The sequence below is a fragment of the Magnolia sinica genome, chromosome 3, assembly GCF_029962835.1.
Source record: "Magnolia sinica isolate HGM2019 chromosome 3, MsV1, whole genome shotgun sequence".
NCBI classification, from domain to species: domain Eukaryota; kingdom Viridiplantae; phylum Streptophyta; class Magnoliopsida; order Magnoliales; family Magnoliaceae; genus Magnolia; species Magnolia sinica.
Genome location: NC_080575.1, coordinates 20977700 through 20994057, shown reverse-complemented (window position 1 = coordinate 20994057; position 16358 = coordinate 20977700). Strand labels below are relative to the sequence as shown.

At 40.1% G+C, this 16358-nt stretch overlaps 1 protein-coding gene and 1 long non-coding RNA gene across 2 annotated transcripts; both read right to left on the bottom strand.

Annotated features, from left to right (window-relative positions):
- Positions 1-3387: 3387 nt before the first annotated feature.
- Positions 3388-14968, bottom strand: LOC131239673 (small ribosomal subunit protein uS7). The gene is made up of 4 exons (XM_058237504.1): positions 14801-14968; positions 7326-7597; positions 4458-4661; positions 3388-3742 (listed from the first exon to the last, which is right to left on the bottom strand). The coding sequence occupies exons 1-4, from the start codon at positions 14861-14863 to the stop codon at positions 3688-3690; spliced, it is 594 nt and encodes a 197-aa protein (XP_058093487.1). The 5' UTR covers positions 14864-14968; the 3' UTR covers positions 3388-3687.
- On the bottom strand, positions 6014-7317 carry LOC131239674 (uncharacterized). The gene is made up of 2 exons (XR_009168316.1): positions 6850-7317; positions 6014-6810 (listed from the first exon to the last, which is right to left on the bottom strand). It is a non-coding gene; the product is annotated as an uncharacterized LOC131239674 (long non-coding RNA).
- Positions 14969-16358: the final 1390 nt, after the last annotated feature.

The following is a 16358-nucleotide window of genomic DNA, read 5'->3' as shown; positions in this document are numbered from 1 at the left end:
GGGCAATATATTAATATATACCTGTGGTGCGTGCTTTCTTCAGTGGACGGACCATTTTTAGAAGACGAAAAAATGCTGACGTATGGAGAGGATGCGATCCAATGGGAGAATGGTGCGATCTGAGGAATTTTTGTGTTGGAAAAAAGGGTTTTTGGTATATTTTTTTTAGTGGAAATGGAGCGAGGAAAAGGAGTGAAAGCAACTGCAGCGAAAAGCAGGGGTATTTTCGTCGTCAAATGCTCTGTCCGTACATGTAACGTCTAAGCTGGGAAGGAAAGTTTTGGGCTTTCACAAAAGAAGCTGGATAAAAGGTGGCATCTGCCGTGATAAATTTCTCGTAAAACAGAGGAACATTCAGCACAGATATATGACGCTCTGTCTAAGGAACGTGGATTGCGTCCCACCCCTCTCCAGATCGGAATGGGCAGGGGATCTGAGGGGCCACCGTGATGTATGGGTTTTATCCACACCGTCTATCAACTTTGACATATCATTTTAGTATATAAGATCAAAAATGAGGCAGATCCAAGGGCTAATTGGACTACACAGTGAGGATTAAATTCCACCATTGAAAACTTCTCAGGAGCTTCAGAAGTTTTGGACTGAGCTGATATTTGTGCTTTACCTCCATTTAGGTCTATGTCACTTTATGAACAGGTTAGATAGCACTTAAGTACCATGGTGGCCCTAGGAAGGTTTCAACGGTAGTATCACTATCACTGCTACTTCCTGTGGTGCGGTCCACTTGAGCCTTGGAACTGGCTCTCATTTTTTAGGCTTACATACTCAAACAATATGGAAAAGTTGATAGACGGTGCGGATAAAATCAATATATAGACCGGGTAGGACGCAATCACCGTTCCGCTCTGACACAATGAAGAGGCGCTCCACCTCACTTAAGTTAGCTCTGGAGCAGTCAGTATGCAATTATGGCCCCACCATGATGAATGTGTTTTACCCATGCCGTCCACTCATTTTGCCAGGTCATTTTTGGGCATGAGCAGAAAAATGAGGCAGATTCAGAGCTCAAGTGGACCACACCACAGGATGCAAGCCAGGTAAAGATGCCCACATTGAAACTTCCAGGGGTCACGACAATATTTACATCTAACTTGTTCACAAGATCACACAGACCTGAATGAAGGTAAAACACAAATATCTGCTTGATTCAAAACTGTGGCCCCAAGAAACTTTCAATGGTAGGCGTTCAATCCCCACTGTTTACTGTGGTGTGGTCCACCTGAGCTTTGTATCAGCGTTAAAAAGATCTAGCAAAATAGATACACATTAGGGACTTGGGTAACGTGTTCTGCATTACAAGCATCAACATCATAGTCTGCTATGTATGCAATGACTTCTGGCTTTTCACCCACTTACTATACATTGCCACATGTGGAGCTTTTTGTGGCCACATTTGAAGCATGCGTGGCATCCAAACGGTGAATCAGGTGTGGCCAACTGAAGATATATATACCCTAAGATCAAAATCTTAGGTGGGCCATAATGAAGGAAAGAATGAAAAACCTTGTGGTGTGGACCACCAGAGTTTTGGATCATATTGTTCTTTTTTTTTTCTGAACGATTTCATCTTGATGGGGGCACACCTTACAAGAATGGATTCAGGTTAGATGGGAAAACAGGGTGGACACAAACACAACTAAATCATTATCAAATGGTGTGTGGTGAGGAAAATTCCACCCGCCACTTAGTTTTGCATCCCATGTTTGTCATGCAACAGTCCTTGTAGTGTACCACACACACCTTGTTGTCCATAGCTATAACAGCACACATACTCCCATAAGCAGAAGATTGATAGCCATAATAGCGTAGATACTCCCATGGCAGAAAATTAAAGCTTCAAAGGCCAGAATTGATAGCTACGCCCAGGTGCTCAATCTTCTCCACATACACCTCTTCATTGAAGTCACCATTTATAAAAACCATCTTTACATCCATTTATGAGATTCTAATTTATAGATGAATGTTAGAGCAATTACAAATCAGGTAATTGATATCATCGCTTCCAGAGGATACATGTTGAAGAAGTTGACACCTTTTTGCCTAAATCCTCCTGCCACTCATCTAGCTTTGAACCATTTCGTGGTTCCATCCAGTATTTATTTTCTTTTGAATATCTATTTAAAGCTTATTGAAGTCACTGTTTTTCTAGACCATAGCTCAATTGACATACCATTCTGCGCAAGGTAGGCAACCACACAGTTATAATTGTTTTTTTTTTAAATGGCAGAATGTGCAAAAAGTCATTTTTATCACTTCCAACAGCTCTACATCCTATAAAAATAGGTAAATTCTATCAATTAATCAATCAATCAATCAAGGATTTACCAATCAACAAGTTGTTACTCTACTGCTCAAGCTCCTAACCTAACCTAGACATTCATCAACACGTCCACAGCTCAACCTACAACAATGTCCATCTTCCCAAAAATGATAAGAACTTTACTGCTTGCAAAAGAGCAGTAAAATATTTAACAGAAGGCTGGATTGATATTAAACTCAATTCTGTGATAAATTGAAGCTAGCGGATCAAGCTTGAGCAACCAAAAACTCAGTTTTTAAAAGAGGTGGGTTGCATTGTAATCTTCCATGTTCTGCTAATAAAACTCCAATACACTTGCAGAATTGCAACTCCAAAGAACGTCATACTAGTTTTTTGCACCACCTATGGGAAGTATCTACATCTCTATAAACTCTCCTAGTTAACAAGATGTGCTGCTGCAGCAATGGCCACATGAAGCTGGTTGTGTGATTTAACCATGTTCCTAGGGGAAATTTACAAATACAAGTTGGCTGCACCTTCATGTAGCAACCTACAGTATCAACAGTTGTGATTACAGAGTAGGGGGCCACGCATGCAATCGTGAGCATCCCGTAAGCCTTTCTTCCAAACTGTAAATTATCTAAATGAGGGAGGACTTGATTGGAAGTATCACTTTAGAGGCATCATCATATACTTGGCTAAAGGCATGCACATTCCATTCCCTCATTTCAAATTGTACAACTTGAATTTTTCTATTTGTAAAAGTGAAGCCCATTGTTCAGTGATCCAAACCATTGATAGGGTAGGCCTTGCTGTGTATGGCCATCCACCAAAAACTCCCAAATTGGAAGAAGTTAAATCCTAATGGAATATTTGGCCTTTAAAAAATATATATATATTAACAGGAACAGAGAAGGGATATTTCCTTAACAACAGTTCATTACTAGTGGGCCACCTATTTAAGGGTGCAGACTGAGGACCTTCGGTGAACTTGTGATTTATGGTGCAAGGCCCACAATCTCAACAGCTCCAGTCGCTGAACATGAACCCAAGTAATACAATCTGAAAACCTGAACAGTACCATATAATCCCTCGGCTCCAGCATGGATAAGAAAAAATGGCCATGCCATCAAAATCCAATTATAGGTGAATTCATAAAATTTCCAGAGTGTAGAAATAGCAAACCAAACAGGTAAAGAAGGAAAAAAGAAAGAAGGAAAACAAAAAAGAATTCAAAACATAACTAATTTAAGCCTTTTAACCTAAATTTGCTTAAGCAAAGTACTTCTCACTCTTCATAAGTAAAACCAAAACTGTTCTTGCAAACCGTTAGATAATAAATAAGACATCATGGGACGTAAAATGCGTTCCCTACAAAGTAGCTTTTGCTCAGGAGACCATCTGAATCAACGGTTTGCCTTGGCAACTCGTTCAATCTCATCCTTCTTCTTAATTGCATAGCTGTCAATAAGCAAAAAAATAACATGATGTTATAGTTCCCATTGTGCATACAGATCATGCACCTAGAGAGGCTATTGTCAGAGAACAAGAGCTTTGGTAAAGCCTGCACCTTTTTTTTGGAAAGGTGAATACACACTCTTACACACACACCACATGGGTTCTTGAACCCATGACCTCAGAGTAGAAACGGTGTCTACCATTCAGCTTGGGTAAAGCTTGCCCCTGGCCACACAAGCTGAAAAGTATGTGGCAAGCAGCCTGTGAACCAGGTTGACAACACTGTAGATGACCTTAGCCTGGCAACTCATCAGGAAGGGCAGATGTGCATCAGAGCAATGGAAAATTCAAAATATTGCAAGAAGCCCAGATACACGTGGTCTGCCCAATGTTTTAAATAGCAAATAGTGTCTAACATAGCGCTTAGTCTGAAACATGTGGCATAAGCTATATGTTAGTGCTAGATTTTTAATTAAGGTTGCGCTTCATTGCAGTCAGTGGTGTCCGCTTGATGAGTGCACAAGAACATGATTGCTGGGCCACGAAATCCTTAAAGAGTGGGATCCACAAGGTGCATGGTCAGAATGTCCCACACACCCCATATAGAGTTGTGTAGGCATGCCAGAACTATCAACAAAAATTACTAATGTGAACCTAGAAAACAATGAATATAACCAATACTGAAAAGATGGGGAATCTCAACAATAAACAGAATTACCTGTTGGAAGAACCCTTAGCTGCATTGATGAGCTCATCAGCAAGGCACTCAGCGATTGTTTTGATGTTCCTGAAGGCGCTCTCACGTGCGCCTGTGGTGAGAAGGTATATTGCCTGGTTGACTCTCCTCAACGGGGAGATATCGACCGCCTGACGTCTTACAACACCAGCTGAACCAATCCGAGTAGCATCTTCCCTCGGCCCACTAATAAAGAAAGATAACAGAATAAGAAATGACAGGTTCAACTTACGTAGAAATCAAGAAATGATAAAGTGTCTGGTGCTAAAGGCAAATGCCCTGGCTACTTAGGAATCACTCAATTTCCATAACATGTGCTTAGAGGTACAGAATCTGGACCATTCATCTGTTGCACCTGACTGAGGATTAGGTTTACCCAGAAAGTCACACCAGTCTGGTGCTCCAACCAATTTTCAAAATTAAATGAGATAAGTTCTCCAACAAATGCTAGGATCACTGACCTGTTTGATTCTTGGCATATAGCTCATCCAAAGTAAGGACTAACAGATGAATGGCTCGGATCTTATAAAAGTTTGACACATTTATGGAGATTGGTGTTAGCTTTCCCCATACTAAATCATCCAGCAGCGAAGGGTGGATCTGTGTAGGATAAAAGAAGAATTTCAATGGGTTCTCTTAAACTTGATGAATAAGAACATGAAACTTCATCTTGTTGTTTCACTTTCTTCTTTTGGATTTCCAAAGGTTACTAAATTTTCAGCTTCCATCCATATGCTTCACTTGCAGCTTCTTCTTTCCTTTTCTTTTTCTTTTTTGTTGGTGAGGTACTTGCAGGTTTTATGGTAATACCATTTCCAAAATTAAACAATATATAGTCACAGCACTATATTAAATAAATGATGTATGTGTGTCAGCCTTCCCTACAATTTAAATATCTATACTAAATTCATGGTGTGCCATAAAGGCCGTAGAGGTAATGGTGACACCTGTTACATGCTAGAGGGTCGTAACGGCTGTTATGGAAAACGACCCGTAACCATCGTTAATGGCCTGTTACATCCCCTGAATGGTTTGTTATAGGGCAGATACGGGTTTTTCAGACTTTTTTTCAACGTTACACTTACGGGGTAGATGCAGGTTTTTCCTTTTGGGGGGGGGGGGGGGGGGGGGGGTTAATTAAAAAAAAGAAAAAGATAGTAATGGCCGGCTGTTACGGCCACCATTACAAAATACCTTGCTGCTAATGCACAATCTGATAACAAATTCAAAACAAAACCGGTTTGTCACTGCCCATCTCCATGACTACTGGTATTTAACCGCCACTTCCTCAGAATCCCTTCACAACCAAATGCCAACTTGGAAATTTCTTAAAGCATTACTTGCATCTAGTTTCAATCTAATGAGCTCCCCTGAGCATAAAGCTAATATTTAACACTTCCAACTCCTTTCTCATTTATTATCCTTTTTTCGATCATTGCATCGACCCTCCTAACATTTGCAACTCGATGTAAGATCATGGCATTCATACCCCCTTCCTTTCAACATATGATGCTCGATTTTTGCTTTCAAGATATAGGTTCTTTCTTTTTCTTTTCTTTTTTTTTTGACAACACAGGGTGTCCCCCGCCCCTTTTGAGGTGAGAATATTCCCTGCGGATGCGTGCAATCACACGCAACCACATGCATCAGGTAATGCTGGGGAGGGGCGTCAAACCCACGCCTGCAGGGAGCAAACCCAAAGTGCTGGCCGCTCGTCCAAACACCGTCAGGTTTCTTTTTAGTTGGAAATTTGCCAAATCCGTGGATTTTGCAAAATGAAAAACCCCCACAAATCCAAATCCCCTAAAAAATAAACTAAATGCTTTGCAAATCAACAAAATAAGAGACATTCTTAAATCAATAAAAGCTATTTCATTACAATAAATGCTCTCAAATCCATGGATTTATAGCTCGACTCCCAAACACTGAACTCTGCGAATTTTCAAATTCAAATCCAATGCAAATTCATGAATTTGACAAGTTCAAGGATTTCGCAAGTTCATATTCTCATTTCCTCGATCCCAAGCAGGGCCTAAGTGTTATTGCAATCCACTCTGTCAGTTTATTCTTTAAGAGTCATATTTATTAACACTTTGAACCCCAACATAAGCCATTCCACCATTTAGTCACCACCTTCAACTGCAGGTGTTCAAGTGACCTGTTTGAAACCTAAAAGGCCGCAGACCCCATGTTTCCAAACATGGGAATAATATCACATGGTTATCAAAGCTACTTGGAGCTACTCAAGTGAAGAGTAATTCTTTGAAATCAGGAACCTATCCAACTTACAAAGCAAGTTAGTTGGCATTAATACAGGTTTCGAAGTTTCAATGACCTCCGATACGAAAATTTTTCTTTTCGAAGTTTCAATGACCTCCGATACGAAAATTTTTCTTTTCGAAGTTTCAATGTCCTCCGATATGAAAATGTTTTGTCAAAGCATGTCTTTAAAACTCAGCAATGTGAATGATGAAAACAGTGGTCAAAAGCCAATTTGCATAGGCTAGAAATTCAGAAGCCTACAGTAAGAAGCATGTCGATCAGGCCTTAGGCAGAAAATCAGATTCAACACACCTAGTCTGCCAAGTTAAAATCACCCAAAGCACTTAATTAACAAGGATGGCACTATATATTTTGAATATTCTCAATGTCCCACGATGGAAGAAGCATACCTTTAAATTCACAGAACATTTGTCAACAAGCACTATGCAATTGTAAAACTCATGGTAAATTTCTAAAGAAACCAGAGTCATAACAGTGCTAAGAAAGCAGGTAAACCAAAAAAAAAAAAAAAGGAAAGTTGATCCTTATTCCATAAAATAGTATTTAAATGCTAGAAAGAATCCTCACCTGTTTATGACCGCATCAACAATTACTTGGATTGGATTTTGATCAGTAAGGAGATGAATAATCTCCATTGCATGCTTCACGATGCGAACTGCCATCAGTTTCTTACCGTTGTTGCGACCATGCATCATCAGCGAGTTTGTCAACCTCTCAATAATTGGGCACTGAGCCTTACGGAACCTTTTGACAGAGTATCGTCCAGCAGTATGGGGGACGAATGTGGCATGTTTGGAAGGATTAACAGCAACGTAATCCGCTAGGGATATATCACTGACCTGCAAAAAAAAAAAAAAAAAATTGGGAGAAAGACGGATCCTTTGAGTCACATGTCAGTACGCATGATATCTCAGAACTCAGAAGTAGAGAACATTAACTACAAGGAGAATGTATCTCCATGGATATAATGTATGGGTATGTGCAAACAAATTGTGATACATGTCAGATTAATGGTAATAGTATACCACTTCAGTGAGATAAGTGACCTATGAGAACTCAGCAAGGCAGAAAATAATAATAGAAAACATGTGTTGCAGAAAAGGGGAGAGAGAGAGAGAGAGAGAGAGAGAGAGAGAGAGAGAGAGTGGAAATTTAAAAATATATACATGAGCAGACAATGTTATTCCAATGAATGAAACTAGAAATTATATATATATATATATATAAACACACACAAAGTGCAGTCCAAAAATTATTCCAAATGAATGAAAGCATACATTTGAGTAGTAAAATCCACCAAAATGTCAGAAACCATAACATTGTTATCCCAATGTTTCCATTGAAAGAAAGCAAGTGGCCTGGATTTCTTTTTTCCAGATGGTAATGAACATTTCATTAAACACAAAAAGATAACAACAAAAGGAGAGATGTTACAAGGAAAATGGACAATGAGAGATCATCCATCTCTTACTAGAAGTCTAGAACCAACAAGCTATCCGAGAAAAACTGTCAGAACTATTATTATCAAATGTTTTCAGAACCTTCACCCACTCAACTGGCCTACCTTTAGCTCTTTGAACAACTACATATGCCAATCCCAATCTACTCTTATTGTATTCTTTCCAAATTGACCATAACTCCGCCATATATGCCCCTCCAGTTCATGTCGCTAGGCACCGATTACCTGTTTAAGGCTAGGAGAACCTCACAATAGATCCGTGCCAAAAGAGCAAAAAAAATCCAACTCGGCATCCCTTTAGTGCATGATACATCCATTGGTGATATATAAATTGCTGCTCTCTTTTTTTCTGAATAGCAACACAATTTTATAAATAAGAAGTACTGAAATGACACATCAAGATTGGCGGTATGATACATCATAGCATGCTCTCCCTAACTAACCACCCTCTCTACTCAAGTGGAGATAGTACCGAAAGTACTGAAACTACAACTCCAACAATGAAAGATCATCGGTATGATATAACATAGAATCCTCTCCCCAACCACCCTTCCTACTCAAGTACTCATTTGGTAGCTTGTATTTGGTATGAGTTGGAATCCAAATCACAATTACCATAAAATTCATGTGAATTGGAATCCGCAGTTGTGTTTGGCAACCTATAATTGGAATCAGCTGGAATCCAAAAATTGTGTTTGGTAGCTTGTAATGGAATGCATTGGAATTCTATAATATATTCATAGGAACCCGAATTTGCTTAAAGTAAATCAGCTTTAATATCCCAAATTAGTGTACATATGTATCATTTGAAATAATCATTATAATAAGCCCATTAAAATATATACTTCGGCTAAAAAATGAGGATTCAAGCCCTAGGTGGGAGACAGATGTGGGGCCACTAATTTCGAAAGTCAAACAACCTAATTTTCGAAGATAGCGTTGTTTTGAACTAGATGGGATTCTACAAATTCTCACATAGGCCTACCGTGATTTTATTTGAAATTCACCCTGACCACCACGTGCATCACCCCATGTTAGGCCTAGAGACCAGAATTCATTTCCATCCGTGATTCAGGTGGACCACACAATTGGAAATAGTATACAAGGCAACGCTCACCCTCAAAATTGTTTTCCTTTGTGTGGCCCACCCGAATCACGGTTTAGCCTAATTTTGTCTCTAGGCTTATATTTTAGTGTGGCATCTAATGGTTGGAGTGGATTTCTTATAATCATTAGGGTGAGCCTTGAAAGAAATCAAGTGTAGACGTCTCTCTCCCAACTGTTTCATTTGGTGTGGCCCGCCTGAAGACCAAGTCAACCTGGATTTTTGGCCCTAAACCTAAGTCGGGATGATGCATTTAATGGTCAAAGTGGATTTCACGTAAACATCACAGTGGGCTATGTGAAAACCAAGTGTGAGCATCTCCCAATTGTTTTCCTTCTGTATGGCCCACCTAAATCACATAATAGGCTAATTTTTGTGCCATGGGCCTAAAATGGCGTAACACACCTAGTGGTCATGTTGCAATTTACGTAAACATCATGGTGGGGCGCACTTGAGTCCAAGCCCCACTTTTGCATCATCAGCGTATATAGCTATTTTAAAAATCTTCATCTCCAACAGTTGGATTGAGACTATTCGAGGAATTGGTGGTAAATGAGATTGAAGTTGCAACCTTTAGAAAAGATTTCAAAAGCATCAATTGGATGTCAATTGGATTCCAATTCACATCAATTCAAAGCTCATAAACAACTTACCCTTCTTTAATTCACACTAATTCACACCTATAAACGACTCCTACGTGGCAAGAGTATTGAAAGTACTGAAACAATAGCTCCAACGATGAGAAATCATTAGCACAATATAACATAGAACCCTCTCCCTAACCACCATTCCTACTCCTTAAGTGACCGATATTTAAGACCTTATCTTTGTCGACCAAACATCTACGAACAGATCCTAGCAATAGGGGCCTCCAAGGAAACTTCTTTTCTAAGACTGAGATAATTATAAAAGAAGCTAACTCAGAACTTCCTAGGACAACTTAAAGATCCATCACCAACAATCTCAGTTAGACAAGGAAAGGTTGCAATTATCTATGAAGCCAAACGAATTCCTAAAACTTGTGATCCCTAGGAATCCCGCAAAATAAAGGCTTCCAAACCACCAGATCCCTTATCCGCCTTTAAAATTGTGAGATCAAGGCTTCCTTCAATGAAGCAATACTATAAAGCTTGGGATATGCCTAATAGAAGGGTCTAACTCCAAGACATAAGCCCCCCAAAATATGATTCAAGACCCCTCCCCAACTTCAATAAGCATCTCAATCTATGACCTTGGTCTCCCTAGCAAAATGTGACATACATCCACGGAGACAAGGAAAGACAACATCTCATCCTAGTGCTTGGATATGATAAAGCAGAATATTAACCACCTGGATTTAATGGAGAGTTCACCCCCTTTCTTGAACCATCAGATATCTTATATGAATGAGGATGTTTATGTTCTTCCAGCTTTAGCTTCTTTACCATTTATTTTCAAACAAAACGTGCATATCTTCTCATCAAAAGTACAGGTAGTACAAAAGATGTTGTGTCCTGACCATCATTTGTTATCAATCACCAAAGGATGTTGCCCCACACACTGATGATGGTCCTCGTAGGGCACCAAAGTCCCCAATTAATTATCTTCTCCGCTTGCAATGCGAGTGTGCATGCATCAAACATTTAAAACAAATATTTGAATACTAATTCATTCCTTGGGTCCAAATTAAGAGCATTAAGACATCTTGGCATTTCCTAGTTTTCATACTCACAAATATTGCCTATGATGTTAAGATATGGAATTCCTCGGTGTATTCATTCCACAATTATTCCCTTGGAAAACATTGTAACATCTTTAATAGAGGTCATGGCCACAAGCGACAGGTAGGAACTTCCTTCTCAATTTTGTCATGTCCTATGAAATTATTTTCTCCGATACCTCAAGGAATATGTTTCGCTGGATTAGTGAGATTGCCTACCATATGTAGGTAGATGATGTAGAATGTGTCAATTAGTTGGACTACTTTACAAACTCTTCTTTTGCCACCCCTTTTAAACCCAGTAGGAGATATAGAAATCTGCAACAATCAAATTATGCAAGTTGCGTATCAAATTCACAATCATCCGATAATCGGAATGCATCGGAATTCAAAAGCTTAACATCCTCATCCATCTACAGGCAACTAAAGTAGTTCACATCAACCTTCACCAGTCATGAAAGACATTTGGGTCAAAGGTCTTTAGCATAATCCTTGATTTCAACTTTTGTATGCCTTATGTTTTTTCCCTACTCTCACAATAATTCAAGTAATCCTAACCAGGGAGGCATGGGTTCCCTTGAGCCCAATTGAGGATAGCAAGGTTGTTGGCATCGAAGGCAAGGGTCCCGACCCAGGTTACCCAATCATATAGGGCTAGGGCCCATAAAGTTGACCTGAGTACAAGGCCTAAGATTGAAATTGAAGCCTGATTCCCAAGCCCAAGCAAATGATGAATGACTTGGGCCTTCCATTGGCCCTAAAGAAATATTTTACTTCAGATGGATTGTTCAATGTGACCTTTAGCCATGGATATTCTTAAGGCAAACGCATCGGATGGGGACTTGATTCATTATCCATGTCGCATCTCTTTCCAGCCAACATGCCACCGCACCATTCAGACAGGTAGGTCCAACAATGAGATCAATTGGCATAAAAATCACACCAGCTTGCTCTTCAAGGCCAGCCTTGCCCTGGCTCTATAGGGTTGGGGCCTTTCAGCCCTATTAAAGCCAAGGCTTGGAGGACCAGGGCCAGCTTGGGGCAATCTGTTCTCCGCCTGCCACTATCCTGGACCACTTCCACCCCTAACCCATGGTAAGGTTTGCGTTTGTATTCAAATTTCTAAATTCTCATTGTACAAAATTCAAGTTGACCTGGAAAGCCTGATTCCATTAATCCATCAGCATTTTCTTTAGAACCTTGGGGTTGAATTTGTCTCTTACTATTTCCCTTCCACATTCCACAGATGATCATGCAACCCATCAACTACTCAAATCATTCATCCACATAGCAATTCTGTCATTTGTTGCACTGCCCTCATCACATTGCTTCAGTTAACACCCACCATCTTCTAAATGAAAGACCCCTTCTAGTCCACAAAAACAATTTTTTGTACCCAAAATAATATGGGAATTTGAGCAAGAAATGGGCAGGTTGTATAGTTTGGGTGCTCGATATTTTGTGGACTGTTCATGGGCTGATCTAAGAATGAAGTAGTAGTGTAAAAGCTGCTTCAAGGACTGAATTTTTTTCGGCCTAACTAATGTAAATTGGGGGCGAAATATAGTAATGAAACCGGAAGCATCAGGAGGAGATTAGATGGTAAAAGATCTAGCAACAAGTTAAGATCAACCGCAACATGTGCCCTTCAATGCAACACATGCAAGCGGATGAATACTTAACCAATAGAAGAAAACTTTTATTCTCAAATGAGATTATACGGCTGACCAGTCTTATTTAATTGCTAAGAAAGAAAGAAAACCCTACTACTAATGAAAAGACTACAATGCCCTCATTCATTTTACCTAAGTAGGGTTATCTTAACCATTACAAGGCATAAAGGAAAATAAATTATTAAAAAAAGCTAAGGGGTTGTTTGGCACGTCTCTTTTGGTGTGAATTAGTGTGAATTCCAAAAAGGTAAGTCATTTGGAAAATATGAATTGGTATAAATTGGAATCCAATTACCATCAAATTAATGCTTTTGAAATCTCTCCCAGAAGAAGTGATTTCAATCACATTTTCCACCGATTCCTCCAACAATTCAAAAACTGACCATTGGAAATGAAGGCTTTAAAAATAAATAAATAAACTACACACACTATTAACGCAAAAGTGGGGCCCATGCTCGGGTGGCCCTACCGTGATGCATATGCAAAATCCACCTAAGTCCCAACTTAGATGTATGCGTCATCCCAAGCAACTTGGGCCCAAGGCTCAAAAATCAGGTTGATTTGGGCTTTAGGTGGGCCATACCATATGAAACAGTTGGGAAAGAGACGTCCACCCTTAATTTCTTTTAGGGCCCACCATGATGATAAGAAATTCACTCCAACCATTAGATGCCACACTAAAATATATACCTAGGGACCAAAAAGGTGGGTCACACAACGGGAAACAATTTTGAGAGTGAGCTTTGGCCTATACAATGTTTCCAATTATGTGTCCACTTGAATCAAGGATGGGGATGAATTTTGGTCCCTAGGCCTAGCATAAGATGATACATGGTGGTCGGAATGGATTTCACATAAACATCGCAATGAACGCACGTGAGAATTCATAGAATCTAATCTAAATTGAAACAATTCTAGCCTTAAAAAATAGGCCGTTTGACCTCATAAATAGTGGGCCCACTTTTGTCGCTAACCTAGTGCTCAGAATTTTCTCATTTTTCCAAAGTATATATTTCAATGGGCTTATTACAAATATTATGTCAAATGTCACATAAGTACACTAATTTGGAATATTAATGCTGATTTACTTTAATCAACTCTAGATTCTTATGAATATATTACAGAATTTTAATACATTCCATTACAAGCAACCAAACACAAATTTTGGATTCTAGTGGATTCCAATCCCGCTGCCAACTCACATGGATTCCATGGTAATTGTCATTTGAATTCCAATTCATACTAAGTACGAGCTACCAAACAAGCCCTACAACTAACTATTACACATGAGACCATGTGGTCCCACACTTGCTCATGTGGGTCCCACATGTGGGATCAAGTCGGTCCCCAGATGGTTGCATCAGATAGGAACCAACTTGGGGTGGAAGAACTTATCTAAAGGCTGGAATTTTGAGGGAAATCAAAGCCATGACTCAAGGAAACACGATAAAGGATGTAACAATTAATCACAGCCATAAGGCAACATATCGACCATCCACGGAAGAATAAAAGTGGCCAATCACGACCATAAGTAGATGGGGGCAACACACTGATCACTCTCAGGAGCATATAATCGATCAATCACAGTTAATGAGTGCTAGTGTCATAAACCACTCGCAGGTATGTGTATGCTGTGCCGGCAATTGGGACTGGGGGCTGGTTTTGGTGAATGGATTTAGAGGGGGGGTGACATCGTTATCTACGATCACAATATTTAAAAAAAAAAAAAAAAAAAAACTGCACTAGCATGACAACGATCCATGCTCCTTTCTTCAATGCAGGCGAAAAGGGGCCCGTGATCACGACCATGCATAAATATGTATAAATTAAAATAAATAAATAAAACATTTAAAAAAAAAAAAAAAAACCTTCTTGATTAATGACCTACAATCAGTTTTAGGTCAGCTTAAGCAACTGGCGCCCATGCTTCATATGTGTAAAGCATCTGAACCGTGCAAGGTGCAAAAAATAAGCAGGGCCCAAGCGTGCGTTGAATCAGAAACCGTTCATTGTTTTCAATTGACGTGAAGATGGAAGCTCCGGATCCGATATCATAAAGAAAGGGAAATAAAAGAGAGGATTTTGAGGGGATGGAGAGAGACGTACCTCCACCTCCTCGAAGGACCACCGATTGAAGAGCTTTACTTCGGGCTGAGGTACTACCGCCATTGATGCTCCTGCAGAGAGAGAGAGGAAGGATCCTGCACAGAGAAGGTAGGGAGAGAGATGCGGCCGAGCTAAAACCCTAGAGAGAGGAGCTTGCTTAGATTTCACAACGAAATTCTAATAAAGGGAGAAATCTCGAGAGACATGCGTAGGCACACGTGTAGTGGTGAGCTTCTCTGACGGACGCAGATATCCTGCCAAAGCCTTTCGCAGGAAGTTGCTGGTCGGGATGATAGGTGGGCCCCACCATGATGTTTCTGAAAAATCCACTCCGTTCATCCGTTTTTTCCGATCATTTTAGGTTAAGAGACTAAAAATCATGTGGATCCAAAGCACAAGGCGTCCATGCGAGAGGGAAGTTGGAGAAAGAGTTTCCTACCGTTGAAACTTTCATGGGCTCCACCTTTATGTTTATATGCCATCCAAACTGTGTATAGGATTATTCCCGCTTGGATGAAGTGAAAACATAAAAAATAATATTCGGATACGAGAAATTTGTGGGCATACGAATGTACGGTGGCCACTGAATCTCCACTGTTTCCTCTCGTGTGGCACATATGAGTTTTGGATCCACCTGATTTTTGGCCTCATTTACTAAAATGATCTGAAAAAACGAATGGACGGGTTGGATTTTTCAGAAACATTATATGGCCCCACCTAACATCCCACCGCAGGAACTTGTTGGGAACCGCGTCCAGGGGTGTACACGAACCGAGGTAGCTCGGTTAGCTCGCACAACTCGACGCGAAAAAGCTCGATTCGACTCGGTTCAAAGCTGACTGGATGATTTTTTGAGCTTGAAAATGAGTTCCAGGCGAGTTCGAGCGGGCCCAACTCGACTCGACTTGGATCAAATCTAGCTCAAATCGTACTCAGATCAGACCAATTAGGTGACTTGGTTACTTTGCCATTGATGTTGCTCACCAATTGTTTGATAAAATGACAAAATAAAATGTAGTTGGTGGCAAGGAAGGGTTGTACATTAAACAAATACTCTCTCTCTCTTTTAATTTTTATGTTACTTATAAGGTATTTGATAAAACACCCATAAAGCCATTGTCTTTGTTTGTAAAACAGTTGGCTTTTGAAGTTGTACTTCAGGTGTTTGTGGAAATGCCTCAATGGTGAACACGGCACGAGCTGCTGACCGAACCGAGCCGAGCTGGCCAGTCAAGCTTGAGGATTGAGCTGAGCCGAGCCGAGTATGAGCTGAGGTTAGTCGGTGTTCAAGCCAAGTCGAGCTAAGGCCAGCTCGACTCGGTTCAACTCCATGTACACCCCTATTCGCGTCCGATCCCTAGATCCATTGAATTTGGTGTATCCCTAACCGTGAGGCCACTGTGACGTATGTTCCTTACATCCACACCGTCCATCCATTTTGACCCCTGACTTCAAGACATGTTCTAAAAAATTAAGCAGATCCAAATCTTAGGTGAACCATGTCACATGAAATAACCGTGATTGAATCCCTATTGTTAAAAACTTCATGGGCCTACTT

What these genes read in the sequence shown, in the direction of transcription:
- LOC131239673 (XM_058237504.1), bottom strand. Translation starts at nt 14,863, where the DNA reads ATGGCGGTAGTACCTCAGCCCGAAGTAAAGCTCTTCAATCGGTGGTCC. An exon ending in GTTGATGCGGTCATAAACAG is followed by an intron (nt 4,662 to 7,325) that starts GTGAGGATTCTT and finishes TTTCTTTATTAG; the next exon opens with TGGGCCGAGGGAAGATGCTA. An exon ending in GCTAAGGGTTCTTCCAACAG is followed by an intron (nt 3,743 to 4,457) that starts GTAATTCTGTTT and finishes GCTTATTGACAG; the next exon opens with CTATGCAATTAAGAAGAAGG.